The following is a 12,593-nucleotide window of genomic DNA, read 5'->3' on the forward strand; positions in this document are numbered from 1 at the left end:
CCGTCTCAAATAAATAAAATATTTTTTAAAAATCTGAAGGCTTATCAATCATTAGTGTCTCATCTAATAGAAAAAACAACAACTTTGTAGTCAGTTTCAACAAGTCCAAAAGCAATGTCACAACCTCTGCCCCCTCTGTGTCCTTTGTTTTCCTGGCTCTCATTTATTTTTCTTTCTATTACTCATAGCGTGGCTCACAGAGGATATTCCCAGGAAAAGGAAAGGGTAGCAAAGTCAGGAATGACCTAATTCTTTTAAGCCTGAAGAAATGTAAGGTATTACATAAATTTAGGTTTCAACATGATTTGTATATGTCACACTTCAATACCCTATCCTGTTCACCTGGATGAACACTTGAAATTCCTCCCCTGAACACTTGAAATTTAAAAGTAAGCTTTATATAAAAAGTACAGTCTTGCAGGGGGGCGGGGGGGGGGGGTGCACCTAGCCAGTCCAGTCGGAAGACCATGTGACTCTTGATTTTGGGGTTTTGAGTTCGAGCCCCATGTTAGGTGTAGAGATTACTTAAAACTTAAAAAGTACAGTTCTGGAAAAACAAATATTTTATTCATCCTACTCACTTTTTTCTCTTCTGCCTCTTGTTAAATTGTGTGTTATCACTGCCTGTAGGGCTGGAAAACACTGAGAAGCCACCCTGGGTCCATGCCCTTCAGCACAAAGCCCTGTCTCTCCGGGGAGCCTCGCCCCAGGGGTCCCTCCCTTCCGTGTGGAGCTCTGCCCTCCTCACTTAATTTACAGGAGGGAAGCATTCACAAATTACTGAAACCTCCTCTTTCCCATCACCAGACACCTATCAGGCCTATGTCCCCAGTGACAGTCAAAAGCTGAGCAGTGTTTTAGAGAAGGGATTTCACAGTTCTCAGGATCGAGGCAATCCTTTGGATAAACCAGGTACAATTTCTCCTTTCCCCTTTGCTTATTTAGCCCCAAAATAAAGCAGAGAAAAAGAGTTGTCTTAAGTATGGCATAGGTAGTAAATCTCGAGCAACTTTATGCTGGAACCCATGACCTTCTTCAGCAAAGGTTGGCCACTTAGGAGTAAAGATGTGAACTCCAAGGCAGGGTTCCTCACTCACATCACCTGGGATGTCGCAAAAATGCAGATTCTGGGTCAGCGAGTCTAGGACAGGGCCTGAGGTCCTGCATTCTAATAAGTTTCCAGATGATGCCCAGGCTCCTGGTCCATGCACCACAGTGTGAGTCGTTACATGCTTAAAAAATACAGACTTTGGGGGCGTCTAGTCAGCTCAGCCGGTAGAATGTGTGACTCTTGATCTCTCGGTTGTGAGTTCAAGCCCCATGTGGGGTGCAGAAATTACTTAAAAATAAAATACTTAAAAATATATATACAGAACTGGAAGTTTGGCAAGAAAGCAGCAAATGCATTCCTAAAGTGGTTGCTTCAAGGGTAAGAAGTCAGAAGCACCCGACATGAGGCCAGGAATAACAGCCAAGAAAAGATGGGGAGGTGGTGGACAGACAGGAGTTGTGGTCCAAAGGGACCTTGCGGTGTGTAAGAGCAAGTCCAAGTGGGTCTCTCTGGTTGGGGCTGACCCAGTGAAGAAAGGAAGATGGTGGAGTGGAGGCAGCCAGAAGGCAGGAGGCTTGTGTGCAGCATCTGCAAGACTCTGAGTCAGGTGCTCAGGGGATCATCAGGGGATCACAGCTTAGGATCTCCTGCACTGATCAATACTCTTTGCCCTCCTGGCTAACCTTATCATATGAGAAATATTTATTTACTCACTTGACTAACATCTGTTTATACCTGCCCCACAACCTTCTTATCTCAAGGCTTTAAATGCCATTTACATCCATCCTTCCTCACCTTCTGTTCCCTTCCTCTTGCTCACTCCATCCCCTCCCCCAGACCCCCTCATCATTATCTGCTGTTTTCACAGCAGGCTGACCCTGTGTTGTGCTCTTTTGCTTGCCTGGGGTGCTCTTCCATGTGACAATCACACGGCTCACCCTCTCCTCTCTTTCAGGATTTTGCTCAACTGTCACCTTCTCAATGCAGCCAACTGTGACTGGTCCGTTTAAACCTGTATTCTGCCTTCCTCTCACAGAGCCTCTGTACCCTATGCCCATTCCCTGCTCTCCTAGCATATAATATAGTTTATGGACTAGATTTGCCTATTGTCTGTCTCCCACACTAAAACGCAAGCTGCAGGGGGTAGAGTCACGTGTTTGCTTTTGCTTTTGTTCAGGGGGATCATTTAGCATTATTAGCTCACTGATGTAGTCCAAGTGCTCCGACCAGTGCCTGCCCTATTGAGCGAAAGTCACTCCACGTGAATGTCCTCTAAGTGCCAGGTTTGGTTCCAGTTCTCAGTTTACAGAGACAAACCAGACTCATGAGATCTCTACTCCTGTGGATGCAGGCAACCGAACAAACCAAAACACGCAGAAGTGCTGGGCAGAGCCTCAAACAGGTGCTGTGACCATTGAAGAAGGCTCTACACCAAATGGGAGATTTATGCTGGTGGATAGACAGCAGGGCCGTAGAGGCCAAGTTCAGCAGGGAGGCAGAAAGGTGGTCTGGAGGCTGTGGGGAAGGGCAAGGCAGCCCCACACGGCAGGCCCAGAACTTGTCTGCAATTATTCCATTCCCTCCCAACACCCAGCGTCTGACACCATGGGGAAGCTACTGAATACTTGGTAAAGGTTTTACCACTGATTTTAAAACAGGATAAATTATGTTTCCTGAGTAATTCCAACTTCAACAATTGAAATTTTAAGAGAAAATAATGCCCAATTGTACTTTTTTTTTTTTATTAAAACAATGACTCACTTGTTGTGTAATGAGATTTAATTTTGCTGGTACTGGCAAAAATCTTCCTACTAAAGTAGTCATTGGTTTAGGGACATCTGTAAGGAAGACAATTAAAATTAATTGATAACATATATTGTTCCTTTTCTGCTTGCACATGGAAGTACAAACATGATCATGTATCAGGGATTTATCATGTGCAAAATAATTTAAACATATCCTGATCCTATTTGTTTTTTTTATTCTGTAAAACCTTTTGAGTCATGTATTTTTTTTTTTTTTTTAGTTATTACCACCCTTTTTTCTTGGCCATAAAACTGCTTAAACTTAAGCTTCTAGGGATAGCCTACTATACTAAAAATGAAACTGTTGCCAGGTGTCCAGGTTCCCAAACTGTATGACTGTGTCTGGGTGCCTGCAGGCGCATCAGAGAACTCACCACAGGGTCATGGTCACACTGTCAAGGAAAGCACAGCGACATCTGTTGGACACCATGTGAACTACTTTTAATTTATGTGCATTCTTTTTTTCAAATGGTTACTAACATACTAGGAGGTAAATATTTATTGGGCTATTTGGACCCAAAACTATTTAACTGCTGGAACTGATTGATATTTGGTCTAAGGGTGCAGTGAAAAACATTCCTGATATATGCAGGGCCTTGCAAACTTCCGTGTTCAATGAGTCCAAGCTGAGGAAGAAATGTGTCTTAGTGTTTCAAATCCCCTACCAGCTGAACACACTTCCTGCTCCAGGCTTATGCATCCTTTGAGTGATGTTACCTTGAGACTTCAGTAACAGGATGCATTTATTTTATGCTGGTATTTCATATGTACCTAGTGGGGGGGGGGTATGATTCTATGACAAGGAAGGAGATTTAGAGAACATTGTATAAACTCTCTCCTTCTGTGGACCTAAAGGCATGAGGATTTTGTCATGTTCCAGAAGGAAGGGAATTAGGAAAGAAGCCTTCTCTGCCTGTGCAGAGGATCTGATACCACTCTGACCTACAGGGACTGGAGCCAGAAAATCCATGGTGGGACTGGACCAAGGTCTCCTGGAAGACAAAGCTCCAATCCCGATTCTGCATCACAGGAAAGTAAATGCCTTGAAGGCATGTTATGGTCCTGAATAAAGAGACTATCAGGATGGGGTAGGAGTTACAATATTTCCTATAGCCCTGAACTCCAAAGTTCCAATGAAATGACATCTGTATTTAATATTGATCTAAATTATAGGCAAGTACAGCATGGGGAACATAGTCAATAATACTGTATCAACTTTGTGTGGCAACAGATGGTAAGACTTACTGCGCTGGTTCAGTTCCCAATGTATACAAACGTCAATCCACTGTTGTACACATAAAACTAATATAATGTGGTAGGTTAATTATACTTCAACAAAAGGTAAAACAAAAATAAACAAATCATTGGCAAGGTCAGCAAAATATCTGAGAATTAAAATATTCTGATTAACTCAAGATGTAGAATTACATGATTATGTATATAATCCATATAGAGATGCTTAGTTTTCAAGAATTAGGGTCTAACTTTTGCAAACACAATCCTAAACTTATGCTATTTATTCTTTCATTTATCATTTATAAGTAATTTGAGGATAATTATGTACTTATAGGTCATGTATTATTATGCTTGTTTAAGGATGTTTCTGAGTGAATGGCAGAGAAAATCAGCATTTGATATACTTATTTCAAAGTCATGGTGATTAAAGCATAATCATCGTTCTCACTGATTATATGAAAATGTTTCCATTTGAATGTATATAGTTTAAACCACACCTGAGGGGCGCCTGGGTGGCTCAGTGGTTGAGCAGCTGCCTTTGGCTCAGGTCATGATTCCGGGATCCAGTCCCACATCAGGCTTCCTACATGGAGCCTGCTTCTCCCTTTGCCTATGTCTCTGCCTCTCTCTGTGTCTCTCATGAGTAAATAAATAAAATCTTAACAAAAGAACAAACAAAAAAACACCACACCTGAACCATTAACCCCCCCACCCACCCAATCCGGGAAAGGCTGATATTTCAACCCCAGTCCCTTCTAGGCATATCCACTTGTTGGTAAAAGCAATCATTTGTTAGGATCACAAGGCTCTCTGCAGCTACGGGAAGGAAGCACAGGGTAACTATTCAAGAACACAATGTACATAAATTAGTCTATAAAGATTTTTGTTTCTATTCTTAGTTTACTCATAAGGGCTCTGAGGTTTGCCAAATTGCCTTTTTAATAACCTAACTGCCTATTTACTTTTACTCTACAGACAAAGCCAAACATACTCACTTACCAACTTACATATCAAATATGACATATTTTTTTAAATCAATGTACTCTGTACCTGACTGTAGATAATTATTTTGGTCTTGATACTGAGGAACCAAATGAAGTGCTTTTAGTTCTCTTGTCCCAGAATTGTCTATACACAGCATTTGTGTACCCCCTTTCAACTGACATATCACCTAAAATGAAAAATAATGATCAGGTTTCATTTTTAAAAGATATCCAGTAATATGAACCTAAATAAACTTAAATCTGAGAAAATAACTTTAATCCAGAATTTAAGTTTTAATGGAAAAAAATAGCAAGATGAAGAACTGTTTTCCATTTCTTACTCTACTCTTACTCCATGTCTCACAGGGCAAAAATCCCCCAGGAAGTGCTTTGTGAGATGTGTTCAGTGTGTGAATACAAGTTCCTGCTCACACCTTCCTCTACAGGTTGCTGCCCAAGGAGATTTAGGGTAAGGATGGGGTGACTATGCACCCTTCCTTCGCCATCTTATATTCCACCATCTGCATGAATGAAGAGTACGTGGATCTGCCCAACCCTAGTCCCATTAAATCCAGTTAACTCTAAGAAAGACTTCATCCTTGACACCATCCCTAGAACTGGTCACATACTTAGAATAATCTTTTATTTTACGTTACTCTTTCCTGCTATGTATTATTATTTTACATGTGTTTTTTTTTAATGTCCATTTATTTTATTTCCTACAAGTACAGTTTAGAAAGGTTAATCCAAGAACTGGAAGATTCTAAGAAGTCATATCAGTTTTCCTGGGCCTGACTGGCTTTCTCAGATCACCTAGTTGGATTCTGAGCATAAATAAATCCTTAGTGAGCCAGGTGAGTCCGTCAGTCAAAGACACAGGTCAAGCAAAGCCCTCCTGGGTGCCATCTCATCCAAGGCAGTGAGGTGTGAATATGAAGGCAAGAGAAGTCATGGTTTCTGCCCACACACAGCTTCTAATCCTGATGGTAAAGCCACAGATACCCAAAGAAGCTGTGGTCTCTGACTTCAGGTTGCCTTAGGGTTTCCCAGACAGGAAAGCCTAAATAAGCATAAAGGATCGATGTTAGCAGAATAACACACGTAGAGACTATGTTAACAAAGTGCTGATCACTGGGTCAAAACTTTAGATCACCCTGACATTGGATAAGAGACCAGTATTCGTGTTTGGTTGGCATTTTATTTGTATTTAGAACATAAAGCTATAGCCACACACATACCTACACATGAACACACACACGTGCACAAAGCTATAGCCACACACATACATACACATGCACACACACAAGTGCACAAGAGCAGGCTCTCCTGGGCTCTGCCTGGGCTCTGCCTGGGCGTCCCCCACCCTACCCCCTGCCCCAAGAACGAGCGCACGCTACTCAGTACTCTGCTATGACTGGAAAAGTTCTCATCCTGCTCACCTGGTCCAGGTATCCTGGAACAGCTCTGCTCTCGGAACCCATGCACCTGAGCAGAACCACAGACAGAGCGGCAGGTACTGGCATATGCCACAGTTGAGCCAAAGTCTGTGATGAGCTCATTTTCAAATATTCCCTAAAGTATGTGCCTTACAGCCTAGGCTACCTTTCTTGGAATAACGAGCTACCAAGGAAAAGGCAATCTCTGGTTCTCTGGACTCTGCCAGAGGACAGATGGGGCCCGATCCTCTGGGCCCCTCCTTCCCAGTCCTCACCATACTCAGACCAGGAGCCCCAGATACACCACTTACAAGCAGGCCAGGTAGCATCTCTGTTTTCTTATCTATGAAATGTAGATTAAAATAATATCTAGGCTATAGTACTGATGGGAGGATTACATGAAAACACATACATGCCAAACAATCACATGAACCACATGTGTAATAGACTATCTCACGCGAGTGTCACTTGGTATAATCAGGAATTTGAGGGCAGACGGGACAGGAAGCAGCCCCATCTGCCAAACCATGCAGCTCTGCAGGCTTCCCCCCCCACCCCCCCGGGCCCACCCCAGTCTGCACTGCCAAGGGGACTTGTGGTTACTCTCCTCGGCAAGTACAGCAATGTCCTAATCTTTGTTTGGTTTGTTAATACCTGAGAAATGAGAATTTCAGAAGTGAACAGAGCATTGGGAAGGCCCCAATTACATTCTGCTTTTGATGGATGCAACCAAAAATGTGGACTCAAGTAAATAGGATGAAAACCAGTGGCCAAAATCAACAATTCCTATCGTCTTAGCAATGATCAGAGTCAAATATTTAAGATAATGTTAGCGAGACACGTTTTCTTGGGCATCATTACCATTGGGTTAGAGTCTTTCTTATGAGAGCAGCCAGAGGTGTCTTCTGCTTCTTGTGATGAGGGGAACTTGCAACAGGATTCAGGGCCAAGAGGGTTCTGAAAAGCTGCTTCCTCCGGATTGTTACTTATAATTGTACCACCTGCTTCCTTTATTTCCACCTAAAAAAAGCAATTGTTATTTTAGAAACCACACTGTGGACCTGGGCTTCACAGTTGCAAACTAGAGAAAATTCTGTGTAGAAGTTATGTTTCTATTTTTTTTTAAAGATTTATTTATTTATTTATTTATTTATTTATGAAAGACACAGAGAGGCAGAGACACAGGAGGAGGGAGAAGCAGGCTCCATGCCTGGAGCCCGACGTGGGACTCGATCCCGAGACTCCAGGACCGCCCTGGGCCAAAGGCAGGCGCCAAACCACTTGAGCCACCCAGGGATCCCCAAAGTTATGTTTTTAAAGTAAAGAGCGGAAAGCCTCGGTGGCTCAGCGATTTAGTGCTGCCTTCAGTCCAGGGCGTGATCCTGGAGACCCAGGAACGAGTCCCGCGTCGGGCACCCTGCATGGAGCCTGCTTCTCCCTCTGCCTGTGTCTCTGTCTCTCTCTCTGGGTCTCTCATGAGTAAATAAATAAAATCTAAAAAAAAAAAAAAAAAAAAGTAAATAGCATCCTTACCTTTACTTCTTTTCTATTATTCACCCTGGAGGAGGCAGGGGGGAGGAACACAACAAGGGGGGTGATAAGTCATCTGATCAGACTCTCCAGGAACTAAGGACCCTGAGAACCAAAGCTACCTGTCTGCAAAGTGTGAAGGTGTGATTTTTTGATGTGGTGCTCATGCTGTCTCAAACACACTGTGTAAGGAACTAAGAAGATGTCCCAGTTGCCTTGGTGCCTCTCAAGCTACTCAACAGCCCTCCACTCTAAAGGAGCTGGCAGCCTTGTGGGACCTTCCCCCAAGTGGCCTCAAATGTGGATCCTTTCTCACCATTCTTAGAACATGCTCATTAAGTTGTATTAAATGTTCCAAATGATTGTTTTGGTTTTTTCTCAAGAAGCCTACAATCCCGGCAGATGTTTCAGTGATACTGATAATGTATTTACAGCAAAACGTACAATTACATAGTAGCGCTTTCCTGACTGAGTGGCAGGATGATAACTAATAAGAAATGCTGAGGGCAAGGAGAGTTGCCAACTCTGTCTCTAAGCCATCTTCTCCAACAACAGCCAACTCAGTGACGCACAGTGAAATCAGCAGAGGGTGAAATGCCAGTGATAGTACTGAAAATTAATGGAATTTAAAAACGAAAGACTCGGGGATCCCTGGGTGGCGCAGCGGTTTGGCGCCTGCCTTTGGCCCAGGGTGCGATCCTGGAGACCCGGGATCGAATCCCACATCGGGCTCCCGGTGCATGGAGCCTGCTTCTCCCTCTGCCTGTGTCTCTGCCTCTCTCTCTCTCTCTCTGTCTGTGACTATCATAAAAAAATTAAAAAAATAAAAAAATAAAAAATAAAAACGAAAGACTCGGTGGTTAAAAAAAAATTACCATCAGATTTGAGCGTTCCAAAATTGTGAGGATTCCTTCTAAAGTTTGCTAAGAACATGAGGAGGATTGGGAACAGTATCCAACCCACACTTTGCATTGTCCCTGCCTTCCTGAACCTCCTCAGAGTGCCCGTTTGCAGAGTACAGGAGAGCCAGGTCCTGGGGTCCTTCCAAGAAGACAGTGATTGTAGGGTTGCATTCTGCAGACCTCGTATAAAATCCCAGCTCAGGTAACAATGTTTCTAAGGTATAGCTATGGCTGTGAATACGGAGATGTGGAACAGTGAGATTGGCAACCCACACAGGTAATAATTACTGGTAGGTTCCTTAGCACAGCAGACTAGCAGGAAGGTATACATCTTTAAAAAGAGGAAGGTTTAGCTGTATTTCAAGTTATGGTTTTATTTTGATAATTCAAATTTTATAGAAAAGAGAAAATTTTAAATTTTATTCTGCTTTCTGCTTTGAGGAACTTACCAGGCACACGCCATCTGAGTTTATTACATCTAATTGACCTCTCTGTAACTACCAAGTACTTACATAGTAAATTTATCAACTCAGCCACATGCAACTATGATCCAAACTACTTATACTCAGCAAAGTCCCATTTTTACAGAAGAGATAGAAATAAAGGTCAACGTGGGAATGAATTTCTAGAAAAAGGAAATTAGCAATTCATTCTCAGTATTTACTAAAAAATAATCCCATTCTGTTTAAATGATAAACATGTTCAAGCTGTATCTTTTTCATTTTACTACCTAACTAGGAAATAGGCAATAAAATATTTAAAAAGCAAATAAATATCCAAATACCCTCTCCTCTATTTTGTTAACTGCACATTCTGTTAAAATTGGATTACATTAAAAGAGAACTTTATGATTTTGACATTAGCTAGTTCCATTCCTGTTCTGGTGAATTCTCACTGGGTCCACTCTGTACAGGAAGGCAGCCATACTAAGCCCAACAGGCAAGAGGTGCCAAGAACCCAAGTCTGGCCTGGAAGCAAAGTGGAGCAGGGGCCATTTCAAGCCATTTGAAAAAGATTCAAGGAAGACCTCTATCGTGGGTGAAGGCTGGTAGGACTGGGTGAGCTCTAGGGTTCCTCTATGTCAAACTGCGAGGGTGGTTGAAGTCCAGCCTCTCCTCTCCATCTTTCCTTTACACTAAAGAGTAGTGATTGCATGAAAGGAGAACCAGAAAGGCAGAAATTTCAGCTCCTGCAGCTCTGGCTGATTCCTGAAGTCAGGCTACAGTCATCCTACACCAACTCCAAAGTGCTCTGTGGAGGTTTAACTTAATACTACAATGATTTTGTGGCTAAGTAATCTAGGTTTTCAAACCAGGCCCCCTTAGAGGGCCAATACACATATCCTTGGGATCGTTTCCTTTAAAAATTGATTTGTTTAGTTTCAGCAAGAACAAAGCAGAAAATCACCAGTGATGATAGCTAAAGACACTAGTTAGGGTAGAATTAGCAGGAATTCACGTAGACTCTGATTTATATTACATATGGTTATTAGCAGAGAGAAGCTCTCATGTCTTGATTTCACAAAAACACAATTGCATTGCATTTTTTCCCCCAGACACTAGTGACTGGGGAACACAAATGAGGCTTCTTTCCTAAACCCAGTGATAGCAACAGGCCCAGAGCCACACACTTCTAGCTGCTTCCCTCTTCTGCTGCATGCTCTCTGCAGTGTTAGGCTACTTTGAACCAGTTGCCCAGGACCTCATCTCCTGCAGGGACAATGGCTGGGTGGTGTAGCCAACACCAGGCTTACAAAGGGAGGTGCTCAGCTAGAATGAGTGCATCCAACCAGGGATGCTAGTGACGCCTGGAAAGGCTGGAGAGAGGAATCTTGGCCAGAGCCAGGGGTCTCACTTCTCTATCTTGCGGGGGGGGGGGGGGGGGCACCGAGGTCATGGGCCTACTTGCCACATGGATCTTACTGGAATCACCCGGACACCGGGGTGGGCAGCTCCTTCCCGGGCCCAGGCGCCCAGCGGCACCACAGCAGGACTCCTATGCGGCGCCAGCAGGGAGGACAGGAAGTTGTAGGGCTGCGGCAGTGGTGGCAGCGGCTGCAGCGGCTGCGGGGCCACCGGCAGGACGGCGTCCTCCAGTGGGGGGAGCTCGGGGAGACTTGGGTATTCCGCCAGCATCTCTTCGTCGTTGTCCTCCACCACCAGCTCCACTTTGACTTGACTCTCACAGTCCCCGTGAAGCGGGGGGTTGAACACGTGCAGGAGGGGCTCTTTGGGGTCAGCAGAGCTCAGATACGCATCCTTAAACACGTGGAACTCGTCCTCCTCGTGCTTCACCACTACCGGGGGCTTCAGGGTCAGGTTTTCAGAAACAAACGGATTCTCTGCACTGAAAAGGTCTGTCACCATCTCCTCCTCCGGACTGGACATCCTGCTAAGCAGAGGGGCCTCCTCCATGTCCACTGCCAGCACCTCGGGCCGGGCATTGCCCCACACCCCTAGCCACCGGATTCCTTCAGCCTGGAGCCTAGCACCTGCAAGGACACGACCAGGTGAGGCGGGTGGTCCCGCCCCCAAATCCCCAGGGGGTCTCTCCATCCCGAGGGCCAGGGAGGGTGAGTCCACCATCCAGAGGGTCACACTGGGGGAGGGGGGCAGTGTCCCTCCATCCTGAGGGGCGGGCCTGGGAGAGGGGGTCCCTCCATCCTGAGGGACGGACCTGGGAGAGGGGGTCCCTCCATCCCGAGGGGCGGGCCTGGGAGAGGGGGTCCCTCCATCCCGAGGGGCGGACCGGGGACAGGGGGTCCCTCCATCCCGAGGGGCGGGCCTGGGAGAGGGGGTCCCTCCATCCCGAGGGGCGGACCGGGGACAGGGGGTCCCTCCATCCCGAGGGGCGGACCGGGCGGGGGGTCCCTCCATCCCGAGGGGCGGACCGGGGAGAGGGGGTCCCTCCATCCCGAGGGGCGGACCGGGGACAGGGGGTCCCTCCATCCCGAGGGGCGGACCGGGGACAGGGGGTCCCTCCATCCCGAGGGGCGGACCGGGCGGGGGGTCCCTCCATCCCGAGGGGCGGACCGGGGACAGGGGGTCCCTCCATCCCGAGGGGCGGACCGGGAACCCACCTTCCCTCCCGGCCTGCAGACCCCTAGGCCGGGCCCGGGGCCCAGGGGCAGACCCGACGGCGGCCGAGGGGCGCGGGCTCAGGCCTCCCCCGGGGGACGCACCTGGGCCGCGGGGCTGCTGCGGCGCGGAGCGAGGAAGCGGAGCGGGGCGGGGTGATCCGGCTGGGGCCGGCCCGCACGTGCCCGCGGCCGTTGGCGGTTGAGGGCGGGGCCTCTGGGGGCGGGGCCTCGGGCCCGGGGGCGGGGCTCGCAGGGCCGGGGGCGGGGCCGGGCTGTGGGGGAAGGGCCAGGAAGGCGGTTCCTAGCGCCTGGGCTCTAGGTTCACTTGAGGAAACCTAGGCGCCCAGACCAGCCTCACTTCTTCAGTAGCATATTCATTGCATTGAATAATAACTCTATTGAGATATTGAAATGCTACAGATAGAGCTGAAGATCCCTTAAGCACTTGTGCCATTCCCAGTGGTGCTGCCCGCCAAAGGAGACAGTTCCGTTAGTTGGCTATCTTTCCAGGCGTTTCCAGGGCCTCACAGGGCCGATGGCCTCACTTATTTTAGGGCTGAAATAATCGCAT

General features: G+C 46.4%; 1 protein-coding gene across 4 annotated transcripts in view; it reads right to left on the reverse strand.

Moving 5' to 3' along the window:
* The window catches only part of TESMIN (testis expressed metallothionein like protein), a 40,678-nt gene extending 28,455 nt beyond the window's left edge, over window positions 1-12,223 (reverse strand). For 2 of the 4 annotated variants that reach the window (XM_072757334.1, XM_072757332.1), the window contains exons 1-5: window positions 12,125-12,210; window positions 10,866-11,434; window positions 7,373-7,531; window positions 5,143-5,263; window positions 2,813-2,889 (exon numbers count right to left, since the gene is read on the reverse strand). In XM_072757334.1, the coding sequence (XP_072613435.1) occupies window positions 2,813-2,889; window positions 5,143-5,263; window positions 7,373-7,531; window positions 10,866-11,357 (849 nt within the window). In that variant the 5' untranslated portion in view covers window positions 11,358-11,434; window positions 12,125-12,210. Of the gene's footprint in view, window positions 1-2,812; window positions 2,890-5,142; window positions 5,264-7,372; window positions 7,532-10,865; window positions 11,435-12,124 lie in introns of all 4 variants that reach the window. The other 2 variants (XM_072757335.1, XM_072757333.1) reach the window with 1 other exon arrangement.
* Window positions 12,224-12,593: the final 370 nt, after the last annotated feature.

Source organism: Vulpes vulpes, chromosome 5 (genome assembly GCF_048418805.1).
Source record: "Vulpes vulpes isolate BD-2025 chromosome 5, VulVul3, whole genome shotgun sequence".
Lineage (NCBI taxonomy): Eukaryota > Metazoa > Chordata > Mammalia > Carnivora > Canidae > Vulpes > Vulpes vulpes.